General features: G+C 42.5%; 1 protein-coding gene across 3 annotated transcripts; it reads right to left on the bottom strand.

Annotated features, from left to right (window-relative positions):
- Positions 1-796: 796 nt before the first annotated feature.
- Positions 797-5,916, bottom strand: LOC311071145 (uncharacterized protein). Of its 3 annotated transcripts, none has more exons than XM_084095365.1 (5): positions 5,745-5,916; positions 3,930-5,655; positions 1,834-3,824; positions 965-1,529; positions 797-880 (listed from the first exon to the last, which is right to left on the bottom strand). In XM_084095365.1, exon 2 carries the CDS (start codon positions 4,895-4,897, stop codon positions 4,355-4,357), a length of 543 nt encoding a protein of 180 aa, XP_083951491.1. In that variant the 5' UTR covers positions 4,898-5,655; positions 5,745-5,916; the 3' UTR covers positions 797-880; positions 965-1,529; positions 1,834-3,824; positions 3,930-4,354. The 3 variants fall into 3 exon arrangements, with proteins under 3 accessions (XP_083951491.1, XP_083951492.1, XP_083951490.1); XM_084095366.1 differs by having other exon boundaries at positions 837-1,111; positions 1,211-1,529; XM_084095364.1 differs by having other exon boundaries at positions 837-1,529.
- Between the last annotated feature and the right edge of the window lie 6,382 nt (positions 5,917-12,298).

The following is a 12,298-nucleotide window of genomic DNA, read 5'->3' as shown; positions in this document are numbered from 1 at the left end:
TTATTCATACTGTATACAGTCACAATAATTTTAAATGTTTCTAATTATATAACTTTCAATTTCAGGGTTCCCAAATGTGATTAGGTGCATTGATGGAACCCACATTCCCATTAAAGCTCCTTCAGTCAATAAAGGAGACTATGTTAATAGGAAGTCAATCCATAGCATCAATGTGCAGATGACAATAGATTTTTTGGGTGCTAAATGTTTGGGTGTTTAAACCATTAAATCACCCTCATTACTGGTCCCCACTAACTAGGTAATATGTGATGCAACCCCTAATGTTGAAGCCAAATGGTCAGGGTCTGTACATGATGCCAGAATGTTTAGGGAGGCATCATTGTGCCACAAATTTCATCAGGGTATGTTTTGCCTTACACAATGTTTTTTTTTTTTTTTTTTTTTATGCAATTATACACTTTTACTACCTTTATATGACACTTCAATGGTTACTTGCTGGGGGACAGAGGGTACCCTTGTCTGCCCTATATGATGACACCCTACCCTGAACCTGAGCCTGGACCACAGGCACAATTCAACCTGGCCCACAGCAGAACACGGGTCAAGGTGGCATAGGCATCCTGAAGGCAAGGTTTCAGTGCCTGCGTGGGCTCAGGGTCAGCCCAGAAAGGGCATGTGACATCACAGCTGCTTGTGTTGTTCTTCACAACATTGCCACACTGAGAGGTGAGCGGGCCCCCCCCCCCCCCACCCCACCCCCCCCCCCCCCCCTCCCCCTTCTCTTGAAGATGGCCAAGAGGAACCTCCAGTGAACCCAGTAGACCAAAGAGATGGCAGGGTGGTACGAGACATGATTTGCCAAAATCACTTTAATTAAAACCAGTTAACAGTCAAGTGTTGTTCATTGTTTCTTTATTTCCTGTAACAAAATACATTTGTATTTATTGATTTAGATTTCATTCATCAACCAATGACAGATTACTGTTCACATTCTGTTTCCCACCTTAAGCTGGTGCTCCAGCAATTCAAGTCTGCCCTTTTTTAGGTTAAGCCTTTTCTCCTCCATTTGAAGCTGTATGAGGTCCATCTCCATGTCACTTTTTCTGATTTGCTTTTGAAGGTGGACCTTATACAGCTCTTTGGCAGGCAACTAGAAAGACAGAATAATTAAACATGACTGATAAAGTCTGTAATACAAACACAGACCAAATATTTAAATGAGGAAGGAGAACTGCAGAACATTTCTTACACTGCTAAGATTCTGTGTGGAGGTAGATGGACCCTCATCTGTATTACAATCTCCTGCCATATTCTGTAAAATGACAATGACAATTTATTTATTCTCTTATGCAAAAAAGGGGGAATGCATTCTATACATCATACCTCTATGGGCCTCCCCACAATTTCTGTTTCTGTCACAGCAGAAGTGGTCTCTTCATCTTCAGCCTACAGTGAAAATAAGGAATGCTTGGTCTAGCAAACAGAAACCTAAAGACAATAATCACTTACAACTGTGACAGAGTGTGGTGTTGCAGGAGGATCCAATAATACAATGTGGCCATCAGCAACTGCAAGATAATTAAACCAATAATATAATCATGCATATTCAATACTCAATGTATATTCTTAAACAAATACAACTAATAAAGAAGGACATTAGGAACATCTAAGAGTACTAGTAATAAGATTACAGTATACAGCATATGCAGTCAAAGCAGCATGCATACTGCAGCACAAGTGAATCAATGACTGTAAAATGCATTCAAAATGCCTTTTTAAAATGGTGACAGTGTTGATGATTTTCTTTATTAAAACACTGACAAAAACAGTGAAAACATCAATAAATCATAAGTATTAATATGGTACACCTACATTTTACTAAGCCACTTGTCTTGGTTGCTGAGTCCGATGAACTGCCCCTGGAATCCCATCGACCACAGGTCGCCCTTTATTAAGGGACAGTGCCAGCTCCTCAGCTGGGGTGAGGGAAGGTGGAGGTGGACCCCCACCTGTTTTACGGGCCTCGGCCTTCTTTCTATTGGCTATGTATAGAAAACTAAATTAGGCTACATTAAATACTAAATTACATTGCTGGAGAATGTTTTTGTGTTTCATTTTGACTTAGCTCACACTTCTTCTGGCTCCAGAAGGATTACACCTGATAAAACAAGAAGCCAACATACTAGCCAATTATGTGCATTACTACTGTAATATTAAGAAATGTATGGAGGCCAACAAGTAAATACTTGTCTATTTTTACTACATGCCCCAAAGACTTTTTGCGTCACAATGAAAGGGGAAAATAGCCCATTTATAATTTTATAAACTCATGCATTTACTCAGTCCGTTATTTTTTACCAAGCCAACTCTCTTTCTTTTGCTGATGCAGCAGTATTGCTTTTTTTTTTTTTTGTTATAATGGGCTTATAGTCTTCATAAGCAAGCATTAAAACCTCCAACTCAGTTTCACCGAAATATGTAGCTCGCTTTTTTTTCCTCCCTGGGTTTCCATGGTGACTCCTGAAATCGGCGATCCATTGAAAATGTCTTTATGTACTCGCCGTGTGCGCGCATTAACTCTGGGTTACCAATAGGAGGTTGATTAAACTAACTCTTCTCAGGTGTTTTGGAACCGACATACTCATGGTATGCGGGTTTGGGATAAATCAACCCAGAGGTTATGATTTACCAAATGGTAAGTTAACCAAGATTTCTGGAATACCCCCCAGACGGCAGAGGATGTTCGCAAATCAAACAATGATTTGTCTCAAAACAGTGATTAAAAAAAGCTGTGATTGGATGATGACAGGTGTCTGTGATCATTCTCAAGTGGTCAGCACTGCTGCTGTTGCTGTTGTATCAGTCAGTGGTTTATCAGCTTGTCAAAAAACGGGACACGAGAGGTCACGCACGGGACAAATAAATTAGGCCCAAAATACGGGACGTCCCGCCTAATTCGGGACAGTTGGCAACCTTAGTGACAGTATCATCCTAAACCAGCAACCCTTCGCTCAACACCACCATCTACAGGCCGATGAGTGTACAGTCACTAAATGTGCACATTATATTATATATTATACCCCCCCATGGATGAAATTCTACGAAACTTAGCATACCCCCAGAGGATGTCAAGTTAATCATACACATGAAATATGGTGCAGTTCTGAACATCTCAACTGAAGATAGGGGCGATTAAAGCAGAATAATATTGCATTTTCATTTTTTATGGGAGGGGTGCAAATCACAAATGAGTGATTATGGGCTAGGTTGATGTGGGCCCTTAAGACCAACATACCATAAAAATTTCTTCATCCTCGGTGCCACGGTTCAGGGAGTTATTTAGGAAAAACTGCATTTTTGGGGTTTGGGGGGGCCCAGCGCGGGGGGGGAGTGGCCCCCGGGGACCAAACGAAATTTTTCCGTAAAAGTCTAGTGGGGCTACATGCCCACCAAATTTCATGTTCCCCGGTGTTTCGGTGTCCCTGGTATCGTTGACGAAAAATTCAGTAGATGACGGGAAAAAAAACTTTGACAATCCCTATATGACCGCTTTCGCTAGCTACGCTAGTGGCGGTCATAATGATCTCCTGTATCTTCAGTCTGGACTCTACTGATGGTCAGAGTAAAATCACTGCCAGATCCACTGCCACTGAATCTAGATGGAGTTCCAGTATAACGGGTTGATGTCTGATACATGAGGAGTTTAGGAGCTTCTCCAGGTTTCTGTGAGTACCAGGCTAATAAATGACTACAAAAACTGACATACACATCACTGCTGGTTTTACAGTTTATTCTGACTTCTTCTCCTGGTTGAACTGCTGGTATTGATGGACTCTGAGTTACAGTGATCTGTCCTCTACACTCTGAGAGAAAACACAAACATTGTCAAACAAAATTATATATTTGATAATATACAGTATATGATAAATATATACATTTCACATTTTAAGATACTGTATTACACAAACCTTGAATGATCAGTGAAATGGTCCAGATGAAGATGTTGATTGTGTTCATTGCTGTAGTTTAGTCTTGTGTGATGCCGCCGAGCCAGTGTCTCCGGACAAGATGGCCTGACCTACTTCACGTCAATCCTGCCGAGCCAGTGTCTCTGGACAAGATGGCCGCCGCCGAGCCAGTGTCTCCAGACAAAATGGCCGCCGCCGAGCCAGTGTCTCCGGACAAGATGGCCGCCGCCGAGCCAGTGTCTCCAGACAAGATGGCCGCCGCCGAGCCAGTGTCTCCGGACAAGATGGCCACCGCCGAGCCAGTGTCTCCAGACAAGATGGCCGCCGCCGAGCCAGTGTCTCTGGACAAGATGGCCTGAGCTACTTCACGTCAGCCCTGCCGTGCCTGAGCTACTTCACGTCAGTCCTGCTGTGCCTGACCTACTTCACGTCAATCCTGCCGAGCCAGTGTCTCCGGACAAGATGGCCGCCGCCGAGCCAGTGTCTCCGGACAAGATGGCCGCCGACACGCCTGAACCTGAGCCCTCAGCAGAGAGGGCCGCCGACACGCCTGAACCTGAGCCCTCAGCAGAGAGGGCCGCCGACACGCCTGAACCTGAGCCCTCAGCAGAGAGGGCCGCCGACACGCCTGAACCTGAGCCCTCAGCAGAGAGGGCCGCCGACACGCCTGAACCTGAGCCCTCAGCAGAGAGGGCCGCCGACACGCCTGAACCTGAGCCCTCAGCAGAGAGGGCCGCCGACACGCCTGAACCTGAGCCCTCAGCAGAGAGGGCCGCCGACACGCCTGAACCTGAGCCCTCAGCAGAGAGGGCCGCCGACACGCCTGAACCTGAGCCCTCAGCAGAGAGGGCCGCCGACACGCCTGAACCTGAGCCCTCAGCAGAGATGGCCGCTGCCAAGCTGTCTGTTCCTGTCCCTGAGCCGGTGTCTGTTCCTGAGCCGGTGTCTGTTCCTGCCCATAACCCCATAGCTGCCTTAAAGGAATTTTTTTTGATTGGACCATGGAGGCCCACCTGTGTCTCATTACCCTGTTAGTCTCAGCCTATTTATACCATGTTCACTCATTCACTCACTGCGAAGTTTTGTTTGTGTCACACTGCATTTCTGAGCATTCTCCCTGGTTTAATGTCTCTTGATTTTTTTTTGGATTTCTTGCCCTGTTCCCTGGATTACTCTTTTGACCCCTGCCTGTTTTGTTTGTTTGTTTTTATGGACTGCCTGCCTGTGTTTGACCTATTGCCTGTTCTTTGGATTGCCCCTTGAATAAAAGCTGCGTTTCGATCTTAACCTTTGTGTCTCGGAGCAGTTCATGACATCCTCCATCAGCAGCTGCAGTTTCTCTCAGCTGTATCAGTGCAGTCACTGTGACGTCTGACTGACAGAGGTTTTTGTACGACTCTTTATCACTGTGTGAACACATGTTTACTGTTGATATAGTGTAAACTCTGACAGTAATAATCTCCTGTATCTTCAGTCTGGACTCCACTGATAGTCAGAGTAAAATCACTGCCAGATCCACTGCCACTGAATCTAGATGGAGTTCCAGTATAACGGGCTGTTGCTGCATATATGAGGAGTTTAGGAGCTTCTTCAGGTTTCTGTAAGTACCACTGTAACCAATCACCAGTCACATCACTGCTGGCTTTACAGTTTATTCTGACTTCTTCTCCTGGTTGAACTGCTGGTATTGATGGACTCTGAGTTACAGTGATCTGTCCTCTACACTCTGAAAGAAAACAGGAAAAAAATGAAAATGATGTATATTTAACATTTTAAGATAATTAATAATCATTATAAAAAACGTATTACACCAACCTTGAATAAACAGTGCAATGGTCCAGATGAAGATGTTGATTGTGTTCATTGCTGTAGTTTAGTCTTGTGTGATGATGAAGAGTGTGTTCTGTTCTGCTCTCAGTCATGAAGTGTTAAACTCACAGCACTATAAACACTCTCAGAGCACTGAAGCATGTGCTGACAATGCAAAGAAGTGGGCAGGATTTACAACAGCTTGTGCTGATAACAAACTCATATACACTAGAGTTACAGAATCATGACTTTATTTAGTATTTTTATTGTGACTCCTGAGACACTGAGGATGTGCAGATGAACGTCCATCTCTGTGTCCATATTCAGTCATGTGACCATCATCACTGCTACACTTCCACTAGATGAAGCGCCATCACTAAAGTAAGATCATGAATCATGAGTCTGTTCAGAAAGTATCAGGACTGATTGTGAATCTCTAATCAGAGTTCATGGTGTCACTCCATCTATCATGAAGCCTCATGTGTGTCTGAAATCATCAAATGGAGAAGAAACAGGCTGTTAAAGATGGAGACATATTAGAGCTTGTTCACGTTTCATGATCTTGTGTGGAGATTCATAACCAGTCCAGATACTTTTAGAACAGACCTTGAATATGAAAACATGCTTGACTGTGGAGAACATGCAAAATACCTTTTATATTTTCATTGTTGACACTTTCTATTGACTTTGGCTCTAATATTCAATAAACTCAGATTATTTGAAGAGATTTTCACTGAAGATTGAAGTCTGAAGCTGCAGGTTTTTCTGTGAATCATGATGATTGATCTGCATATGAAGAACAGAAGCATCATTATGAGAAACTCCACAACATCATCCATGATCAAAGAGGTCAAAGGTCACCTCAGAGGTCACAGCTCATCAAATATATTTCTTTAAACAGTGTTATATCAGAAAGCATTTAGTCAAATCTGAATGAGTGAGTGTTGAGAAGAGCTGAGGATCTTCTAATATCAGTGTGTTGAAGTGTTGTTTCTCTCTCTCTGCTGGAGTGTGTGTTCACTCGAGTGGAATAGAGGTTTTTGTACGAGCGTTTCATTAGATTGTATCACTGTGGTGGACTTTCGGTGGAGGAACTAAACTGGTGATCGGTAAGTCTGTCTATTTAATCACCTAATAAAAAAAATACAATTTAGATTTCAGAAAGTGTTTTACAGTGGAAACAAGAACAACATTTATTAATAATAATGATTATTAGATATTGTGGTGACACTTTACTTGAAGTCTTTATGTATAATGCATTATAAAGGTATCAATAGCGTATGTTATAATGTCATATATGTTTTCATAAATAACTGTAACCAAAGTTAAAATGTTTTATACTATTTGCAAATTCCTTGTTACATCTAGAATTGGTTGTTTGTCATGAGTTTTAGTGTATTTTATTTTTTTGGAGGTGTAACAATGAATAGATAATATTATAATGTGTTAAAACTTTGGTTACAATTATTGATGAGATCATACATGCATCATAATGTGTAAAAAAATATATAATTAATGCATTAAAAATACTTTTATAATGCATTATGTATAAAGGCTTTTAATAAAGTGTTACTGATATTTTTGTATAATTATTTAATCTAAAACAATGATATTATTATAAGAATAGCATTATTCCTTTCAACAACAAAAAATAATAAAATTCTAAACATATTTCCACACTGTGTCTCACTATGAGTTTAATCAGTTTATTACAGGTTTGTTTTTCCTTCATTTATTTCTACACTGAGTTCATATTTAGTTCATCTTTTATTGTAGAAATCATACATGGAAAAAAGAGATTTGACATCAGAATGTAAATGTTGCTACTTTCTGTAGTTCAGTCAATGATACTGAATCTCTTTTGCTCATGTTGTGCTTATAATTCAGTGTTTTGTTCATTCTGTATGATTCAATTGTGTTTTAACTCTGTTTGAAATTGAGTTACATTTTCAGTTCAGGCGAATATCTCAAAATGTAAGATATTTATGTTCAGAGTGAATAATTGCTGGAATTAAAGCAGTCAGATCGACCTGATAATAGATAATATGTGTTATAACTGCTGTTACACTTATTGATGAGATCATACATGCATTTTAATGTATATAGCAGTGCATAATTAATGCATCAAAATTATTTTATAATGCAATATGTATGAAAGCTTTAAACAAAGTTTGTGTGTGTGTGTGTGTGTGTGTGTGTGTGTGTGTGTGTGTGTGTGTGTGTGTGTGTGTGTGTGTGTGAATGTGTTGTGTTTGTCTCCTGCAGCTGGTCCCACAGTGAAGCCCTCAGTGTCTCTGCTGCCGCCCTCTTCTCTGCAGATCTCTGGAGACTCAGCCGCACTGCTCTGCCTGCTCAGCTCTTACTCTCCATAGGGGGCGCTGGTGAGCTGGACACTGGACGGGTCAGAGGTCACCGAGGGGGTTCTGACCAGCGCAGAGAGCCAGCAGGACGGCCGCTACAGCCGCAGTAGCGTCCTGACCCTCAGCAAAGCACGCTGGGAAGAGGGAGAGCTGTACGTCTGCAGAGTAACACATGATGGAGCTCCTCATGAGGTCTCGTTCCACAAGAGCTCTGAGTGCTGATGTTTCTCTCCTGAAGATGAGCCGTATCTGAGTGTCCTGTGTCAGGCAGGATTCACATGAGTCTAGTGCTGCAGCTGTAGTGATTTACAACTCAATACTGAAAGAGAGTGTGAGTGTGTGTGTGTGTGTGTGTGTGTGTGTGTGTGTGTGATCTTTCAATCTGCTGTGTTTGCTGCAACATTCAATAAAGCTTCTCAACAAGTTCACTTTGTGTCTGACAACATCATTCAACTAACAGATGAAGATGCAGGTGCTTTTCAGATGGTTGATGTAGCAGTAAATGTCAAATAAAGCTCTTGGGGTTTGAACATGGTCTCTGGAGACAGAGCTGCTCTATTCTGAGAGGATCACAATCACTCCACCCTGACAATGCAAATGGGGTTTTCAGTCTCACTCTCTGATTGGTTACATGATCTGGACTGGAACACTTTCACTTCTGCTTTAGTGAAGCAGCGCAGACAAACTGATCATTTATAGGGGATTAAAAACTTTATCATATAAAAACATCATAAAAAAAATAAAGAATAAGCACTTCTGACACTAATTGTTACATAATCATTACATTTATAGACAATGGTGTAAATATATATGAAAATGTTATGAAAATCATAACTAATACATGATCACAAATCAAGAATCAGTGTGTTGTTAATAAATGTTAATATCATAGTGTATTTGTTCATTGTTCATACATGTTTATATTAAAGTGTATTTGTTAATTTTATAATAAAAACTCTTGGTTGAATTTGTGTTTCACTGCCAGTTTCTGCCCAGCCGACTCTCAGCCAGATCTGTCTTACAGTGCCTGGGCCAGACCTGGGCCATATCAGTCAATAAGAGTCACTTTACAGGGTGTGGGCCACATCTGGGCCAGAGGAAGCTCTGTGTGTCCATGTTCAGTGTGTTGGGCCAGTTTTGGGCCGGGGACCCAGCCAGAAGTGGAGGTGGGCCAGGCAAAGTTTGCTATCTGGCCTGCTGTTATCAACTCAAGAGTGAACCAAAATCATGTTGCTCTAGTGATGGAGAAACAAAGCTTTTAGAAACCATTGAACCGATTGATTTGCATAATGATTCACTGTATTGAAGCTCTGGAAACGCCACACGCTGGTCAGAACAGCCAAGCCCGCATTAATGCACGGGCTTACCTGGGCTGAAGCCCAGGGGCCTCCCAAGTTCAGGGGCCTCCCATGTTCAGGTTTATGATGAGCTGAAAAGGTCATATTGTTTTAACTTGTCAGATTTTGTCGCTGTATGTCGCTTGTGGACGTTGGTAGTGCTGTCGCTTTATGTTATTGTTATGTTATTGTTATGGTGCGTTTATACCAAACGCGAATAGAGCGTCTGGCGCGACGCCGCGCGAGTGGTTTCAATGTTAAGTCAATGCAAAGACGCGTTTACGCGCGTCTAGAGGTCCCGCGGCGCGAATGAGGCAAAAGTCCGCTCAGTGCCGCTAACGTCTCGCTGTTGGGTGTGTCTGTTGCCAGTGTGTTTAATCTAAGTTTTTTTTCAACACACGGACAGATGCACGCGATTACATTTAGAAATAGACAAGCTTTGTTTCCAAATGCACCAAGCAATTATCCTTTCAATTTTATAAACTTTTATAAACCCAGCCAATATAATCACAATGAACACATCCAAAATAAAATCTTTAACATGTAGGCTATATAACAACTGCAAAGCATCTAATTTGTAAACAAAATGATTTACGCACTAAATCCAGCATAAACTCACTGAGACTGTCGACAGTTTCTTTTCCATGCATCATTTTATTATAGCCTATCCATGTTTGTGGTTAGTTACAGTCAAATCATTTAAAACAGTGAAATCGCCCTCGAACTCTTTTGTCTTGCCTGCACTGCACTCGAGACGGTGACGGGAGCTGAGCTCCACTGAAAGGCTTCTTTCCTATTGGTTGTCGCTCGCGAAAATCGCTTCTCATTTGCATAAAGTTGAAATTTAGTTGCTGTGTGTGGTTGTTAAATAAAGTGTCTTGTTGTGTCTTGTGTTTATGTGCTCAGTGATATGTTAATAACAATATTAAAATTGAAAACAATATTTAAAAAAACTCACTGTTGTAGGTCTCGAAAGAAACTAATGCATTCTGTGATGTAGATTACCTAGATATTACACTTTTTTTAAAATGAGACTCTATAAATCGAGGGGATGGGGGGCCTTCAAAACCTCTCAGCCCCGGGGCCTAACATTAGGTTAAGGCGGCTCTGAGAACAGCGGAAACTCAGCATAAAAACACCTTTTACACACCAAATGCAAATGCTTTTATTTAAAGTCTAATCTATTCAATGCAATTACCAAATCATCTAATACCAGTAAATATGAAATGTCTTTATAATATGTGTTAGTTTATTAAATTGAAGGGCTTGTTTAGTTTGTTTTATGGAGAGCTTGGTAATCAGACCAATTAGACACTTTTAACTACAACTCCTTTTTTATTATAAAAATGTGTCAATAAATATTAATATTTAAAAAACTGATCTGAGATCAGGTAAAATGAAATAGACAGTGGTTCATGGGTTCACAGAGATCATCGCCCCCTAGTGACGAACCAGTGACATTTGGAAACGTCTCCGGTTACTTATTGTAACCTTGTTCCCTGAGAAAGCGGAACGAGATGCTGCGCTGCTCAGCGCATTGGGAACATATTTTATCGTGACCAGCTGTGAATAGTGTGTATAACACGTCGATGGAATTGACCCGGAGGTAATATAGCCTCGGTCGGTGACGTCATCGGCGCGCCCCCGCGACACGAGGCTATAAGTAGATGAGCCACAGCTGCATCGTCAGGATATTTTGTCTGAAGAGCAGTCCCGGGACATCTTCAGCACGGCAAAGTAGCGCAGCATCTCGTTCCGCTTTCTCAGGGAACAAGGTTACAATAAGTAACCGGAGACGTTCCCTTTCGAAAGCTACAATCGATGCTGCGCTGCTCAGCGCATTGGGAACGAGAATACCCACGCCGCCGTGCTTGAACATGTCTGGACTCCCACGGTTGTGCAGGTGTGTTTCACAAGAACGTAAGAAGGCCTAGACATTAGCTTGCGATGTTGACTCAAGGACATGAGAGCCCGGAGTGGAATGAACATCCAAACTATAAAATCTTATGAATGTGTGCGGAGAGGACCAACCTGCCGCATCACAAACATGTTGCAAAGGGGCCCCCCTTGCCAGAGCACTAGAAGAGGCGACCCCCCTGGTGGAGTGAGCTCTAAGACCTATAGGCGAAGTTTGCCCACGCACCTCATAAGCAAGAGCGATAGCATCCCTGACCCAATGAGACATAGTCTGCTTGGTAGCAGCTCCTCCTCTGTTGCTGCCCCCATAACAGACGAAGAGTTGCTCTGACTTACGCCACTGGCTAGTGCGGTGGACGTAAGCCTGAAGAGCACGGACTGGACACAGCCTATGAGATCTCTCCTGCTCCGGCGTTGAGAACGGCGGGGAGCAGAAAGCCTCAAGAATGACAGGATGTACAGCCGAAAATGGAACCTTAGGCAGGTAATCAGGATGTGGATGCAAAATCACTTTCACCATACCTGGGGCAAAGTCTAAGCAGGATGGCGAGATAGACAGAGCCTGCATATCCCCAATTCTCTTCAAGGAAGTTATTGCCATCAGAAAAAACATTTTTAGAGTCAGAAGTTTATCAGACGCTGATTCTATTGGTTCAAAGGGGGTGTCAACCAGACCCTCAAGAACTATAGCTAAATCCCATGAAGGGACCTTGGTTCTTACTGGAGGCCTCAGTCGCCTGGCTCCCCGAAGGAAGCGTGAGAGCAGAGGGTGTCTCCCAAGTGGCGCCCCGTCAACTAAGGCGTGGCAAGCCGAAAGAGCGGCCACGTAAACCTTAAGAGTGGCAGGACATGTGCCTGTTGATAATTTCTCTTGCATGAAGTCCAGCACTGAAGCAATCTGGCAGTTAACTGGATCTACATTGTGTTCAACGCACCACCTTTCAAA

The sequence above is a fragment of the Abramis brama genome, assembly GCF_963993115.1.
Source record: "Abramis brama genome assembly, chromosome: 20".
NCBI lineage: Eukaryota > Metazoa > Chordata > Actinopteri > Cypriniformes > Leuciscidae > Abramis > Abramis brama.
Note: the sequence above shows the minus strand (reverse complement) of the source record. Positions and strands in the feature narration are given on the sequence as shown.